We start from the raw sequence: 16,410 nt of genomic DNA on the forward strand, positions 1-16,410 counted from the left end.
TGGTTTTATTTTGGCCTTAAACTAATTTAATAACATTTGTGAAACCCATTCATAAATAAATTACAGCAAATATTCATTTATTTGTAACTTATTATTCACTTTTTTCAAGATTTTTTTTATAAGCTGGCAGATGGGGAACTTGTGTTTCACTAGTTCAACTTCCATTTCTGTTATTACTCTCACTTCGTAATGAAAATATGACAACTTTGAAAACAAATGCCCCTCGATTATTTTTTCCATCCAGCCAAACACCAAAATGTAAAAATGAAGAAAACCCTCTAACAGAAGGAAGGCATTTCTGGCAGGTCACGATCATTTACCATGAACTTTGTCCCTTGTGCCTTTTTTAAACCATTCAAAGAGAAGCATCACTGATTGAAGGGTGAACAAAGAAGACAGGTTTAAGACATTTGTTTGTGTGTGTGTGCGCGTGCGCGAACCTGACGTCTGACCCAGCTATAATCGGTTCAGGCTGGGCCTGCATAACCTGTTTGTTACTTGTTTTCATCAATCCAGCTTGCACATAAGGAAGTTCTCCACATTCCTAAAAGCGCCCTGTTGTCCTGAACTTCTGAAGCGAGCGGATGGAGATAGGCAGAAAGAAGTGAAGCAGCGAAGGGTAAGAAGTGTGAGGACAGTGACACTGTTATGGACAGTGGGCGCAGATGTTCGTCACAGCGGCCGGTCTCCACCACATCTGTGCAATAAATAGGATTTTCTTTTTAAAGAGGCACCGTCAAACAATCTTCAAATAAGGAAGCTTTCTGTAGAGCTGGTTGGGAAATTCCAGTTCGTTTTGTGCTCAGTGTAAGTAATTTCATTTGAAATTCATATGTTTTCTAAAATGAAAAAAGTAAGTCATTTGCTCAGGTGACATAGAGCAGCATGTTAGATTGCGTGTATGTTTAATTTATAGTATTTTTAAAACTATGTTGTTGTCAACACTCTCAGTTTGCTATATCTAATTCTAGAACAGTGTTCATCTACTGCTGCACTACACCCATGAAAAGAATGGTTGCATAAATAACTGGTTATCTACACACTCCCGCACACAGGCACCCGTATAACCTGGTTTTGCATTCACTGAACTTCTTTTATGGTTTATGAAGTTTTTGTTGTTTGCAGGTTACTAACTGGAACTATAGTGAAGAAAATATGGACGGAGAAATGAGGAGCAGAAGGGCGCTTCCTCTGATGTGCTTGTTTCTGACTGTGCTCCAGATCAGCACACCTTCCTCAGGTAAACCAACCACATCCATGACTTCCAAAATATACTTTGCAGTCACTGAGACATTCCTCTCTCACGCTTCCTCATTCCATCGTCGCAAATCTTTCCATCCATTTCATTCCAGTCATTAGGCTAGATATACATTTAGGAGAGGAGGTGTGACTCTGTATTTGGATATTTGTTTTGTATTTATTTTGTGAAATAACTTTGATGTTATTTACTTTCTATAAGAATTTTTTTTACTCTTTAGTTTTACCAAATATAAATTGCTGATATATTTGGGTTAGCAGTGCATTTGTTAAATTGCAACTTTTTACTTTTTACCTGATCATTTTTCTTCCTTCTCTCTCTCTCTCACGCGCATGCATTGATCACCCAATCACTGCTCCAGCTCAAAACACAACTTTGAGTACTGCTAGCACCACCACCAAAGCTCCAAGCACTGGTGCTCTCAAGTACAGCACACAGCCATCTAACATCTCAGTGGGTGTGGGAGAGCCTGCAGTGTTTCACTGTGGCGTGCCCGAAGCACATCCGAACCTCACGTTTACCTTGTATGGGAGTAATCACAACTACAGCCTCACCTGCCCCGGTGGCCACGTGGAAGACATCCCCCAGGTGAGGGAGGGGAGGGGGGAGTGACCATGTGACTGTTGTTTTCTGACAGGAAACAGCTGCTATTAGATTACAGGGAGTCTTTCTGAAGAAGCAGAAACAGGATGTGCACATTGAGGAACAAATATGACAAAGCTTTTCTAGGAAACCAAAGTAGAACCAAGTCACATTTACAATAAGGTTACAGCAGCCCTCACTGTGCCGTGGATTTATATATTCTAAGCGTGTCTGCATATTCATTTTTTTCATTGTAAGTGGTCATTATAAGGACATTCAATCATGAGTTTAACATGTTTGCACTATGGTGCATTTTCAACTCATCCCCATCAAACGACCCAGGATCATTTTATAGTATCATCGTCTTACGTGTGTTAAGATTGTGTTGACATTGTAAATTGACCACCATCAATCACCCTATGAAAACGTCTTCTTTTGAAGCACTTTTGAATCCCTTATTCAGTCTCCTTTCTCTCCTCTTTCTCCATCCTCAGGCTGTCTATGGACGTTGTGAAATGAAGAATGGAGAGTCGCTGGCTACGTGGACCCTCCTGGGAACTGCCTTGCCCCACAACGGCACAAGAGTAGTTTGTCAGCAGCTGAGCAACCCGAGAGCGCTCTCTGCCGTCCTGCATGTTTATGGTGAAGTATTGAAATACAGTAAAACTAAGTGCATTGCCTAACGTTGCATGTCTTCAGTTTAATTCAATCCAGTAGTCTCTTGGGTTCAGGTCCAAGTCGCTTTATTTGTACCTTTCAGTAGTTGCAGTTTAATCAGATGGTTGCCCCACTTTGAGCGTTTCCCGTAGTTTCTTACCATTAAAAGGGGGTTAAAAGGAGAAATAACATCATCTCCTAGTTCTTTCTCAGAGGGGATCATCTGACTTTTGGGTTTTCTCTCTTAATTGTAGGACCTCAACATTACACACTAAGACCTGTCAATTCTCTGTGGGGGACACTAAGTCTGAGACCACTGTGCCCAACAAAATGTTTGCAGTCTATGGAGTCCTGCTGTACTGTCAAGAGGACACCCTGAGCTTAGTGACTTTCCACAGACAATGGGCATTGCAGCTTTTACATCTTATGGCAACAAGTTTAAGTGATCATTTTTTTGCAGATAAACCACTAAAACTCAAATTGTTTCTTCAATATGAGATTCTTAACTTCAATTTGGCAGCATTTCATTAATGTGCAGTCATTTTAACCCTTTAGCTTTTTATTGAGTGGTTTGTTTGTTTTTTTGTCAGTGTTCATTTTCAATCTCTCCAGGAAGTAGAGGACTGAGTGAGGCAGAAAAGAGGAGATAGAGAGCATATAGTTTTACCTACCTCGAAGCAGGACGCACCTTATGACAAACTGAAAGTGTAATAAGCAATGCGTCTTTTCAGCCTTTTCAGTTAAATACACACACACACACAGTACATAATCAGGTGCAAGTCTAATTTCTAATGTATTTACTTTGCCGAGACTAGGGCTGCTCTGGTTACATCATCCACCTCATCCATATATGGGCATTGAGATTTTTGAACATTTCTAAGCACACAAACTACAGGGAGGTGCTCATCTCTGAGGAATGCCTTAAAACTGAAAGCCTTCTTCATCATATCTGTTCATGGCATGACTTGGATACATAGGATCCAGATACAGTTATAATCTTAGATATAGTGATCTTTTTCTCCTCTGATAAGGAGAAAAAGAATGATACCCTCTGAAAGGTGAGACCTCTCTTAAACACGATGCAACAAGGCTGGCTCAATCTGCAGAGACCACGAAAAGCCTGTGTAGTTGAGACAGCATGTAAAGTTTCCTTTACATGGCGGTGTCCTGTTTTGCACTCATGTTGTTTTTATTTTTACTTTATGCCTAGATACTGGTGCAACCAATGTCCTTCTCATTGGCTGTATTCTTGGAGGATTCTTTGGCGTCCTGTTAGTGGCAGCTTTGTTATACACCTTCCTGGTCAAATCTGAGTCCTTCCAGGAATGCTTCGGTGAGTGATGGATAAATTTATTAGCACAAGAAATGACTGAGAAGAATAAATAGACTGACAATTAATATACAATGTGTCTGTGCTTTTAGGTGGGGAAGAAACCGAAGATGATATGATCACTATTGTATCAACGGAACAAAAGAAGAAATCAAGTCAGGATGTGACAGACTGAAAATAGATACACAAACTGTTTCTATTTTGTTACCAGGCTAGCTAAAGTGAGAGCTGGACTGAGCCAAGGTCTGGAGATAATGCTGTTGCAAATGTTTAAAATCAATACTTTTACTGAAAGTGCTCATAGATATGACGAGACAATCTGTTCCTACACTTTGATCTGTTCAATTTAGATGCTTTGAATAATTTCTTCTCACGCTTTAAATTATTCGTGACCACAAGCCAAATAAATCTTGCTTACTTACTTAAAATTAGTGTATGTATGTGTGTAGAGAAAAGAAAAATCAGGCAGACAAAGAGCAATGAGCTCATTTACATCTAAATAAGTCGTTCTCTTAGCTTGAAAAACAACACTGGTATTTTATAGCTGTTTTATTTTGGAAATATTATAATTCCACATTTATGCAGTGCAACGACGCAAAAATCACCTGTACCAATTCTGATTACTTATTGAAAGGACGATGTGATTTAGGCCACTTAAACTTGAAATTGTGATTACAGGTAATTTAGTATCACTTGATGATTTTGAATCTGTAAACATGTTTTCATCTCAGCTCCAGGTGGAAGGAAAAGGAAAGAAATGACGGTGCATTGTAGCCAGTCGGTGCCATGTTTTACTACATGGCACTGACATTTTTCTCTCTCTGCTCCATTTATGCCTGCTTTTGAAGGCTTTCAGCCTGACAATGGGCTGCTCACTAATGCAGGAACTACATGTGCTTTTAACAGTAGGTCAGTTTGTCCACTTGAGGGAAGCACTTACTCTGAGGAAAAGCTGATCATCAAAGAATGACTGTGAATAAAAACTCTTAGTCAACATAATTTGCATATGCTAATAAATTAAAAGTACACTGTAGATGTTGATGTACTGGAGTTTATTGAATGAAGTGAGCATCTATATTTATATGTTGCTTTTTCCATAAAGACAGCACAGAGCAGAGTTGCTTTAAGTTTTTACAGCTCAGGGTGTATCACTCTTTATGCTTTGTGTGTATGTGGTTATTTGCCGTCTATGCATTCTACTTTAATTTTTTCATATATTAAATATATTTGTATGTTTCTTTACATATATCTCGCTGCAGCTGCTCACACTTTTCATGAGACACACTGATGTTAAAAATAAAAGCTGAGTGCACTTTAATCCAGCCCTTACTGATTTTTTTTCTCCATATTGAGCTGTTTGATTCGCTCTGTGGGTCACTATGTAATCTTGGGTCATTAGTTATTAGAGGAGCAGGTTAGGTGCTCTAACTCCTAATCAATATATCAAAAAATCATTCTATGACCATGTTTTTTGTAGAATCCAGGCCCAGAAAAGCCTAAGAAGATAAGTTAGATAAAAAACTACGTTTGATACGGCCTTTCGTTGTGTTTAATGAGATATCTGGATGTCTATGTCTATGACATTTGTTGTAGATGTAGGCTTGATTTTCTTCTGTAGTCTGTAGGAAGTTTACCATCAGATTTTTTTTCCTTCTATAATGTTGTGCTGGTCAGACCTTCTTGTATTCACTTTAGAACAAGACACCCGGATGAATTGTCCCTGCAACCACGAGTCAGTAATGCGATTAGACATCACAATATCCGGCGCAACATCTGCTCCCATTTCTTTAGTTGAATCTATGAAAAATTCCACATTTTTATACAACAAATACAAATTGTTGTATAAAATCTGATTTTTCTACCTATAACTGCACATCACTTTCATTTGCAGTCTTGGTTCTAGTTAAAGTGAACTTTTATATCAATCCGGCTTCAACAATGCAGATGGTTTTAGAGTATTAGACTGTACTCTCTTCTCTTCTCTGTTTATATTCAAAATTAAGAAAGGCAGTCCACAGCTGATCCACATTATGAATTATGAAGCTTTATGATGATAACTGATGGATTTTCCCTTCACATGTTTGGCTCATTATCCTGAGTCAGTTAAATATTTCAGAACGGCCGACCATACCAAAGGTTTTATTTTAACAGATCCAGTTTGAAAGTCCTTTGCTCTTTTGCCTTCTGCTGATATCTTCTTTTATCATTTCATCATCTTCTTCTGCACTTCAGTCATTTGGACCAATAACTAAGACTCGTGAAAGAGACAGAGGTCAGTAGCCTGTCATATTGAATAAGATTCAAATTCAGACATTTACCTAACCTTAATTTGCCAACTAAGCCCAGAGACTGGCTGGATTTGAATGTAGAAAATCTCTTTGGGGCTTTAAAACACAGAGCATCAGAGCCTTTTACTCCACCACACATGGCTGCATTTGGGTCCACTTTATGTGCTTACTTAAAATTTGTTTTTTTACGATTCCCATTTTCTTACATAAGGAGCAAATGAGATCAGGCCACTTTTACTGTCATGGTTTTTCTAGTAGAAAGAAACGTCTGATCCTTTGTTAGACACACCTACATTTTATGAAAACTTTAGGGAAAGATTGATGTGGAGGCAGAAAAGAAAGAAAATAAAAATCCTTCTCACATCCACAAATAAGTCCAATGTAGAATCTCACTCACTCAGCAGTCTTTCCAGGTACATCTCTTGTCATCCCCAGCGTGTCTTATCTTTTTTAGATGGAGTGTATTTGTCAGGTTGAGTGGGCAGTCTATTTATTATCTATTTATTTATTGCCTGCTAAAAGACAATATGACAGAAAACGTTTCTGAAAGTCTCAGAAACACCATGAGTGAGCAAAAAAAGGTTCTGGTCTAAACAGTTTCTTAGTGACCGCATACATTGGGGTACATATCTCAGCCAAAAAAAGCTGGATTTTGTGGGATAGTCAAAAACTCTGGACACATTTCGATACATATTATACAGCAACTCGGAGTAGATTACATTAGATGAAACTTTATTAATCCCTCGGGTGGATTCCTCCAGGAAATTCAGTAGAAGTTTTGAGCTGTAGCTCAGAAGCTTGATGGTATAAAAACCTGGAGATGCTGGGGATTGAACCCAGGACCTCAGACATGCAAAGCATGTGCTTTACCACTGAGCTACATCCCCTGACAATATAATGAAGCCTGGGAATGAATTTAAACTGAATGAGACAATGGAAAGCGTTCTTGTATGTTTTCAAGGCAGTTCTCCCAAATGTCGTCTGGAATACATTCTCCAAAGTAATTTTCCCGCTTAGCAGAAGAGGAGGCGCCTGCAGACAAGAGAGCGTCAGGTGGGATTTTAACATATTTTTCTACATGCTACTCTCTATTATAGTCTCAAAATTAATTTATACCTGACGTTACCTGCAGGTAGCAGGGATAAGATGTTACTTTGCAATCCCTATTTCCTTTGTAACTGCTTGAAAGAAGCAAAGACCCCCATTCATGCAAATATCGTATAAATATATACCAGATTTGGTGGGGGTTTTAGCAGTGGGTAATGCTAGGGATACAGGGTTAAGATTGAACTAAGATTAACTCTGTTTCAAGCTCCATACAAGACTGAATATGATTGAGCTGTTGTTAAAACCTCACTTATTAGTAGTAGTGGGAGTTAACTGGATTGCACACTTATTAAGAAAGAAATTAGACATTCTCAAACAGATGCAATTAGTTTCCCAATTAGAGAGAAAGGAAGAGTTTTCCCAAACTATTTCAACAAATATAAAATAAAACATGTAGTGTCACAGTAGAGTAGGAGAGCATCTTTAAGAACAAAGTCAAAGGTGACAACAGGAGAGTACAACAACAGGGCCATTTGAAATGTATTTGAAATTGTGCAGAGTTCCTATTGGTAAGCTGGATGTTGAGGTGTGTGTAGGTGGCACTGATCACATAGCTGGTTGCTATAAAAGCAGGGTGATTGCTGTTCAGCAGCCACGGATCACATCATAAACTGACTGACAGCAAATACAATCTCTGAAAACTGATCTGTGTGGCTTGTTGTCCAAACAGGAGCAGATATGGGGAAAAGCAACTTTGAACTGGCACTTTGCCTCGTACTAACGGCTGCCTGTGGCTTACAAGGAAACATTGAACGTGACACACAAATTTTTATTGGGAAAAGGAACTGGACACAAGCAAGACTATTCTGCCAGACACATTATGTTGACTTGGCTACTTTGGAGATGATAAATATGAAAGTTATTATACCATTTTTGGTCCAAAGGAATATCCCAAACACTTGGATTGGTCTGCTCAGAGATCCTGAAGATGACTCATTCTGGAAGTCTATAAATCTAAGGTGAGTGTCAATTTTGAAATGACCTTTATGTCAATATCCATGTCTGTTTATGCTGATTTTGAGATGATTGTTGTGTTGATTTCAGAACAGGTGAAGGTGTCTCAGGTGATGACCTCTCACATACCAGCAAATGGGCCTCTGCACAGCAGGACTACTGTGCAGTTGTAGGAGATGACCTCATGTGGTACAGTGCACAATGTTCAAGTATCAATAATGTCTACTGTTCCCGAGGTGATGTAATCCAGTATCACACTGTTATGCTCAGTTGGTATGATGCTGTAAAGTTCTGTATGGAAAACTATGGTTACCTAGCCACTGTCACCCAGGTAAACTCAGGTGATGTTGACAAACGGGGCTGGATTGGACTGTATCGAGTGGGAGGCAAGACCTGGAACTGGACGGGTAGTTTAGCATCTAGCTACAGAAACTGGGCACCAGGACAGCCCCTCACTGCAGACTGTGGCTCTTTGCATGCTTTTATCGGAGGCTGGGTAGGCTATGCTTGCTCTGAAAAGTTTAACCCTTTTTGTTTTGTTGACAACCTGGTGGTGGTGAATGAGAACAAGACATGGGAGGACGCCTTGATTCACTGCAGAGAGATGAAAGCATCATGTGCTGGTTGTACATACGACCTCCTGAGCCTGACCGATGTCTCTCAGTACAACTATGTCAGAGACAGGATCTACAGAGCAACCACTGATGAGGTTTGAGTTTATTAGTTTTGAATTATAGATGTTCTTCTAAATGCATCACTTGTTCATAGATTCTGCATTAAACACCAGAGGAGTTCACGTTCAAGTGGCTTTACTCTTTCTACTAGTTCAGTGCTTTAAGGCAGGCTGTGCTGTGGAGATGTCCTTTCATGTCCAATGTGTTTAAAATCTATACTGTACAAAACAACTGCATGGGGGGGGGGGGGGAGGAGGGGGTGGGGGTAAATTAAAAAAAGGATCAATATTCATTTCAGGAAAGGCTTCACTAAAGCCTCGGTAATGAGTATTTGTGTCCGGCTTAATTTGCAAATAGAAATCTCTTATATCAACACTTCCACAGCCAGGAGTGACTCTCCCAGTTTTGTCCTGTGTTTCTCAGGCTTGGATTGGCTTGCGCTTCCTGGGAGGAAAATGGTTTTGGTTAAATGGAGACAAACCAGGTCCCAAAGATATGCTGCCGGACTGTCCGTCCAACTGGGAACACTGTGGGACTTTGTCCAAGTTTGACACAAACAGCACGTGGATGATCAGGGACTGCGCAGACAGAAGAAACTTTGTCTGCATTGAAGTGACCCCATAGTGAATGAAACTGGCAGCTTAACATCAAATGCGATAGTAATGGTTGTTCTATCTGTACGTTAGAGTTATGCACTAATCAAATCTATGCTAAGTGTGATGCTAATATTATTTATTAATCCTTTCATTGTAACACACATTATACCATATACATATGTTATGATCTCTGAAAACAACGGTGTACTCTGAGGTTGTAGATACTTTAAAACGAGAAGTGCAGATCAGGCAAGATCAGTTGCATCATTAAAACACGAAAGCATTACATGGCTTTGAGCTACAGTGACAAAGGCTCCTTTAATGACAGATATATTATTCAAGGACCTTAAATGACTTTAGATGACTTCTTGAAAACCCATCTGTTCTCTGATTGGATTGTTACATTTGTGATTGACATGACATTGACCAATCAGATGAAAGGAAGAAAAACAGGGTCAAAATTCGTACTTGTAACTTGCAGGGTTTTTTTCTGGCTAAGTCCACACACAAATCTTTTTTACGCACACACAAATCTTTTTACACATACAAATCCTGATTTACAAGTACAAAACTGACTTACAAGTACAAAATATTTATGACCACATGTTGAGCCCATAGCAAAGCTCTTCAATCTGCAAAAGCTTTCACCTTCAATCCTCCAAATGATAACACCACAAGAACAATGGACACCTGAACCAAGACGAGCAAATCCTGCCTGTCAAAGCTATGTCAGTGTCGAGGACCACTGAAAGGCATCCAGAGATGATTCCCCACATCTGTTTAACATGGCAGAGGTTTATCGATGATGCAAATGTGAAAAAAAACAGAAAAAAGCTCCTGGCCTCTCAGCTTGCCCAGTTCAAGCCATTGTTAACAGGAGATGGATACACCATACAGATGGCAATAATGTAACGGATGGATGTAAACAGGCAAGGAGCTTTATGACAGCACTGTCTGAAATGAAAGGAGAGAGATCCCTTTTTTCGGTATTATTTAATTAATGTCTATTTCTAAATGTGATAGTAAGGCAAGCGTTACTTGCCTTACTTTTCCTGATGGAACTCCACTGCGTAATGTCTGCATTAGTCTTACACACAAATTTGAGTTACAGTATGCTTAACTATCTACTCTCAGAGTGACTTAGTAGCATATAACAGTAGGCAGTTGATACCAGAGAAAACTGTTGAGCCATGAAATGAAGCCAGAGGTGGCCTCATACATGCATACTACTACTACTACTAATGATGATGATGATAATAATAAATAAATAAATAAACCACCCTTCTCAGTTTTGTTATGAATGGTGAAACCATGCAAAGGCCTTTTTACAGTGAGTAAATATGCTTTTGAATCCTCTAAAATTTGACTTTTTATCACAAGAGTCTGTGTTGAACTGCAGTTTTTGCCACTTCAGCATGGACTTAATTCCCTGTTGATATGAAGTAAATCTCTTTTAGCGACCTCTTGTGTTTTGCTTCCCCCTGGTGGTGATTACAGTTTGTCTCAGGACCAGCTACTACCTACTTGTATTTGCTTTTTTTTTAACTTTCCACCCTCATGTCAGTCTAAGCAAGCTGCTCATAACATTTCCAATAAACTAACCATTTATTTCTAAACTTAATGTTGCTAAAGTTCTCTCCAACTTCACTAAAACATTGCTACTCATAAAACGTGCCACGTCTGGGTGCATAAAACAGGGACCAAGTCTCTCATTAGTAATACAGCGCTTACCCTGCCATTTGATTGCCTTTGACTGGGATCCTCACTCACTCTGCTGTGTGTTGTGACACCTGACTGACGAGCCCAGCAAAACACACACACAGACAGAGAGGGAGAGAGAAAGAAAGAGAGAGAGAGAGTGAGATCAGCAGGAGAGAATTCTCCCTCAACTTTTAGTTGATACAGTGAGGTAGTTTGGAGCAAAGTGTTGATTCAGCTGCTCATCTGCACCTCGGTCCGCACCACGATAGGTTTCTGTCATATTCTAGTGTCTCATCTTAGCCCGTAGTGTTAGCATGGCTAAAAGATGAATGAGGAAAATGATGGATATGTGTTTAGGAGCCAGTCAGGTTATGTTCCTCACTTTTTATTTCTTACTCTGGCTGGGATTAAATCTAACTGTCTAAACACACAGGACTCTCACATGGCCACCAACTAGTAAATCTGAATGACTTTCTGTTTGCGTATAAACCATGTTGTGACTTTATTTTGAAGGGCTTTATCATTTTTATTGTTATTGTTGGGCTTTTATTGTTATTGTTATGATATCATTATAATGATATCATTGTAAGGATAATTATGTGCAAGGATTATTATTATACACATTTCTAGGTCTGACTTCTAACTATTACGTAAGCTTACCTGTCCTCACACCTTTCTTTCTCCTGTTTATGGAAAAACACCCTCAAATACCACCATAACAGAGGCGCACGTGTGTGTCCACTGTTCAGTGTGTCTTCTCAAGATGACCTTTGTCAAATACAATGAAACTATTTAACTTGTTCCATTATATCGAAAGAAATGACTAGTAGTAGACTAGTAATAACTAGTAGCACTGGCCGAGTTGAGTTAGTTGTGGGGCAGTTGATCAGTTTTATAGCTTTTACAACTTTTAGATACAGCCTCTATTTTTTTGTGCTTTTAAGGAGGATTTGTTCGCCTTCGGAGAGCTCCTGAGAGATTTGAAATTTAAATTTTGCTCTCCAAAAATCAACACATAACATAAATATTTTATAAACATTTTGGTTTATGCCATGCTTTAAAACATTATGTCTCCAAAACAAGTAGTTGACATTATTTATTTAACCTTTATTTATTAGGTAGTCCCACTGAGACTCAATGTCTCAAATACAAGAGAGACAACATATTAAAATTACAACAATAAAAAAAACAAAAAACATAAAAAGAGCAAAGAATTGTCTAATGTTTACACAGTCATGTCAAAAACAGGAACTAGTTCCCAGTGATGATTTCACAAGGTCATTTGTATGTCTTTTAAAGTCTGCAAGTGAAATCGATCATCGAGAGAGCTTCTATAATCTAGTCCTTGAAGACGGGGCAGAAAATGCCTTCTTTCTTAGTTCTGTACGAACTGTAATGATGTCCTGCGACTGTAAATGTTATTTTTGAGAGCTTGTTTTACTTTTACAACCTGTATTTAAAGAAAAGAACCAGACTTTCAACAGCTTCACTGTCAAAGAACAATAGTATACTATATTGACCTGGGGTAGTTTCAGAGTAGTTTCATACCTGTTCGAGGATAAACTTTACTGTGGTTTCTTATTGCTGTTAAAATGTTCTTTAATATAGATAGGAGGCCAGAGAAGAAGAAAACAGCGCCTGCAGATAGAAACCTCTTACCTTCACAAAAAGAAATGCATGAGTGTCCTTTACATATTGTACAGGACACGTCCTGTAATTCTATCAGTGACATGCCAATGTCATGGAAGAAAATGACCTTTATTTAACCTCACTTATGACAAGCAAGTGGTGCTTTATGCAGACAGACACCACACACACAGCTGTTATTGAGTGCCTCATTCTTTCACCCCTGTATGCTTAATAATGTGATTTAATTGTATAAAAAATAACTTCAAACCATTGATGAATTATAAATGAGTTAAGCTAAGCATAAGCATAGCATTGGGATGTAAAAAAAAAATGTTGGATTTTAGTTTTTCCACTCCCCCATTTTCCTTTCTTGTCATCAGCTTTGCCACTATCATGTGTCAAAGTATTTTACTCTCCCATAGACCAAAACCTCAGCACACATACTTTACATTCTTGTGTCTGTGTCATTGTCTCTCTTTTCTAACCTTGCAGGTATCAGACGGATACAGTCTACCTCGGCTTTTTTCTGCTGTGTGACAGAACAAGGAATGGCACCACTATACGGCATGATAAAATGTAACACCAAAGAAAATCTACGCGGATAACTAACCAGCATACTTGTACACAAACACCTTATTAAACAAAAACAAACACATCGCAATTTGAAAACTGTGTTTTTGTTTATGCTATCTTTTAACCAAGGAGAAAGCTGAAAGTTTTCTTCTCAGAACGACCTCTATATCCTGCCCAGGACAAATAAACGGAAAATGCCCAGCAACCATCAGACCAAAACAGTGCAACATATTCCACAGAAAGATGAGCACCGGGGATACCTGGAAACTTAGCAGATCTTCAAATGGCAGAAACAGGACAATATGTGTGTGTGTGTGGGGGGGGGGCATGACCAAAAAAGGAGAAGGAGAAGGAAATGAAAAATAACATGTATGACAAAGGCTCACACAAGCATGTCTTTATTTAAGGCTACATTTAGAGGTAAGCCTTAATAATTCAGGCAAAATTTTACTTTCAAACATAAAAACTGATAAATATATAACACTATACAAAAAATGAATAGAGTAGAAAATAGGAAAAAATTCTTACTTGATATCTGAATTTGTAAGTTTTGCCACTTCCAAAGGAATGAACAGTTTCTACTTTTTATGGTATTTTAATTTTTTAATGAAAAGAGATAGCATATAAAACAAAAATCCAGAAACACACATTACATAGAAGTTATAAAACGGTTTGCATGTCACTGACTGAAATAAGTATTTGATCTCGAATAACAGCCAGAATTCTGGTTCCCACAGCTTGGCTGTGTGCCCATGTGACCCACTGATCAATCAATCCTGATCGCAACTCATTATATGTGCAAAGCACACCTGTCCGCAGAAACAATTTCTTCCATCCCATGCAAAAGGATGTAAGGGACAAGATTATAAACACACACAATGGACTGAACAACATGGCCATCACCAAGAAGCTTGCCGAGAAGGTGACAAGTGTTGCTGTGATTATTCAGGAATGGAAGAAATATAAAAAAGACCATCAATCGCCCTCAGTATGAATCTCCAAGCAAGGTCTTGCCTCACTGGTTGTGGATTACCATAAGAACTTATTTCCCTCAGCCAGAACAAATTGTACATGTACAATGACAATAAAGAGCTATTCTGTTATATTTTAGTAGATGGGTCTCATGATATAACAGTGACCCAAAACATACTGCCAAGGCAAGAAAGGGCTAAAGAAGAAGCACATTAAGATCATGGAGGGGCTTAGCCAATCCGTAGCAAATCCATAGAAAAACCTGTGCAGGGAGCTGAAGCTTCAACTTGATTTAGTGTTTCTGTAAATACGCTAGAAAATCCAACCTGGGACAAAAACTCAATGCATTTAGGCATGTAGACATGGTCAAGATGACCCCCTGAAATTCAAACCAGCATCAGAATGAGAACGAAAGGTGATGTAAGTGACTTTGAAGGAGACATGACCGGACAGTCTGAGTAATTCAGAAACTGCTGATCTTTCGGAAATTAAAGAACTGAAGGCAAAAGGGACCTAACCTGTTGCTAGCAAGGTGGTCTATATGCTACTGTCAGGGAGTTGGTGTGTGTATTTTCCTGACTTCTATCCACTCTGAAAGCAGCAGGGACAGCAAATGAGTCTATTTAAAGGATTCATCGACTCACCGTTATGTCAAAGCATCCTTTGCAGTTCAAAGCAGTGCTTAGCTTAGAGCATGATAATAATGTCTATCAACATATATAACAGAGTTTCTCAACTACGTTTAAGAATGTCCTCTCTGAGGGACATTATGACAGGCTTTGTTCCTGCTATCCCCATACACACGCAGATGTTTATGTAGCAACAGTGACTTTGGTCTCTGATACATGTGTAAATGCGTCAACACAGCAGCCAATCTCACATCCACACCGGACACGTGTACACACAATTGTTTATATCCCAAATAAAGAGGAGGAGGAGGAGGAGGGAGCACTTAGTCAGGTAAAATAAGAAAGACGCTTTTAACAAGACAGTGTCTTAGAACATTGTCACCGCACACACCACTGCCACTGAACCATCAGCTCAGGTAAGCACAGGTATGGTGCAGCGAGGTACAATGGGAATTAGGACTTAGGAATCAGGCGCCAAGGTTATGATTCTTTGTAGTTGCTGTTCGGTGATGGTGTAGGTGTGCTGAGCTTGCTTTAAGAGAGTGCTTAGCAAATCTTTTTTGTTTTGTAGACTTGTTAAGGGCATCTAGGATATTTGGTTTATTTATGCACCGAGTCTTCCAATGTCATTTAGAACTCGGGGATGACGCTGAGGCTAATTTCCTCGGACCCCATACATTTTAAAAGACTGCAAAACTTTATCTTTTTCCATATTTAGGATGTTTTTTGTCTTGGTGTCTTCTTTGCATATTCAGAATTGAAAAGTCAATTCTGGATAGATCAAATCAATGATCTTGTAAAAACGAAACATGTTGCTGCTCTGTTTTCTGATGGGCAAATTATGGTTCAGCCATTCTAGTGCACTGGCGATGCATTGGCAGTCTGAATGTAGCTTCAAACAAGCGGTCTACCTACCTCGTACTACTTGTGTTTTTGCTGACATTGGTCCATCGGTGAGCCATAGAGAACTACAAACTTATAGCTTACAAAGAGCTGAAGTGAAACTGAGAAAGGTGTCCACTGCAACCACGGTCTGTTTGTTTTGGGGTTGTTGTTGTTTTTTTCATTTTTGATGGGTTTTTTCAGAAATTCTCCCAGTCCTGGTAAACTCCGTTATCACTCTGTGCAGTTGTGATTTTGGATCAATGCATGGTGAAAAAAAATCAGACGGCATATTTATGCATCAAGGTGTTTTTTGATCTTCTTGACAGGCAAATCTGATGTGTTTTAAAAGCACGAGGTGTCTTTTATCTTGCTGGGTTTTGTGCGTGGTTTGAAAAGAGGCATGGCTGTTAAAAATCCAAACAGTGATGGAAAATCACTTTTAGCAAGAGAGAGAAGAGCCAATAAGAGAAAAGGTGCTAAATTTCTAGAATGCCTTGACTCTTGCCAGCCCAGGGGTCTTCCAAGGTCATTCAGAACTCGGGGATGACGCTGAGGTTAATTTCCTCAGACACCAT

General features: G+C 39.1%; 2 protein-coding genes across 2 annotated transcripts; both read left to right on the forward strand.

Moving 5' to 3' along the window:
- Window positions 1–517: 517 nt before the first annotated feature.
- LOC309717608 (uncharacterized protein) lies at window positions 518–5,145 on the forward strand. The gene is made up of 6 exons (XM_082552290.1): window positions 518–807; window positions 1,126–1,240; window positions 1,620–1,846; window positions 2,335–2,482; window positions 3,708–3,830; window positions 3,920–5,145. The coding sequence occupies exons 2-6, from the start codon at window positions 1,156–1,158 to the stop codon at window positions 4,000–4,002; spliced, it is 666 nt and encodes a 221-aa protein (XP_082408416.1). The 5' UTR covers window positions 518–807; window positions 1,126–1,155; the 3' UTR covers window positions 4,003–5,145.
- Window positions 5,146–7,639: 2,494 nt separating this feature from the next.
- Window positions 7,640–9,990, forward strand: LOC309716816 (secretory phospholipase A2 receptor-like). The gene is made up of 3 exons (XM_082550876.1): window positions 7,640–8,181; window positions 8,267–8,885; window positions 9,274–9,990. Exons 1-3 carry the CDS (start codon window positions 7,901–7,903, stop codon window positions 9,472–9,474), a joined length of 1,101 nt encoding a protein of 366 aa, XP_082407002.1. The 5' UTR covers window positions 7,640–7,900; the 3' UTR covers window positions 9,475–9,990.
- The last annotated feature ends 6,420 nt before the right edge of the window (window positions 9,991–16,410 follow it).

This window comes from Aulonocara stuartgranti (genome assembly GCF_965226115.1).
Source record: "Aulonocara stuartgranti genome assembly, chromosome: 11".
Classification (NCBI taxonomy): Eukaryota; Metazoa; Chordata; class Actinopteri; order Cichliformes; family Cichlidae; genus Aulonocara; species Aulonocara stuartgranti.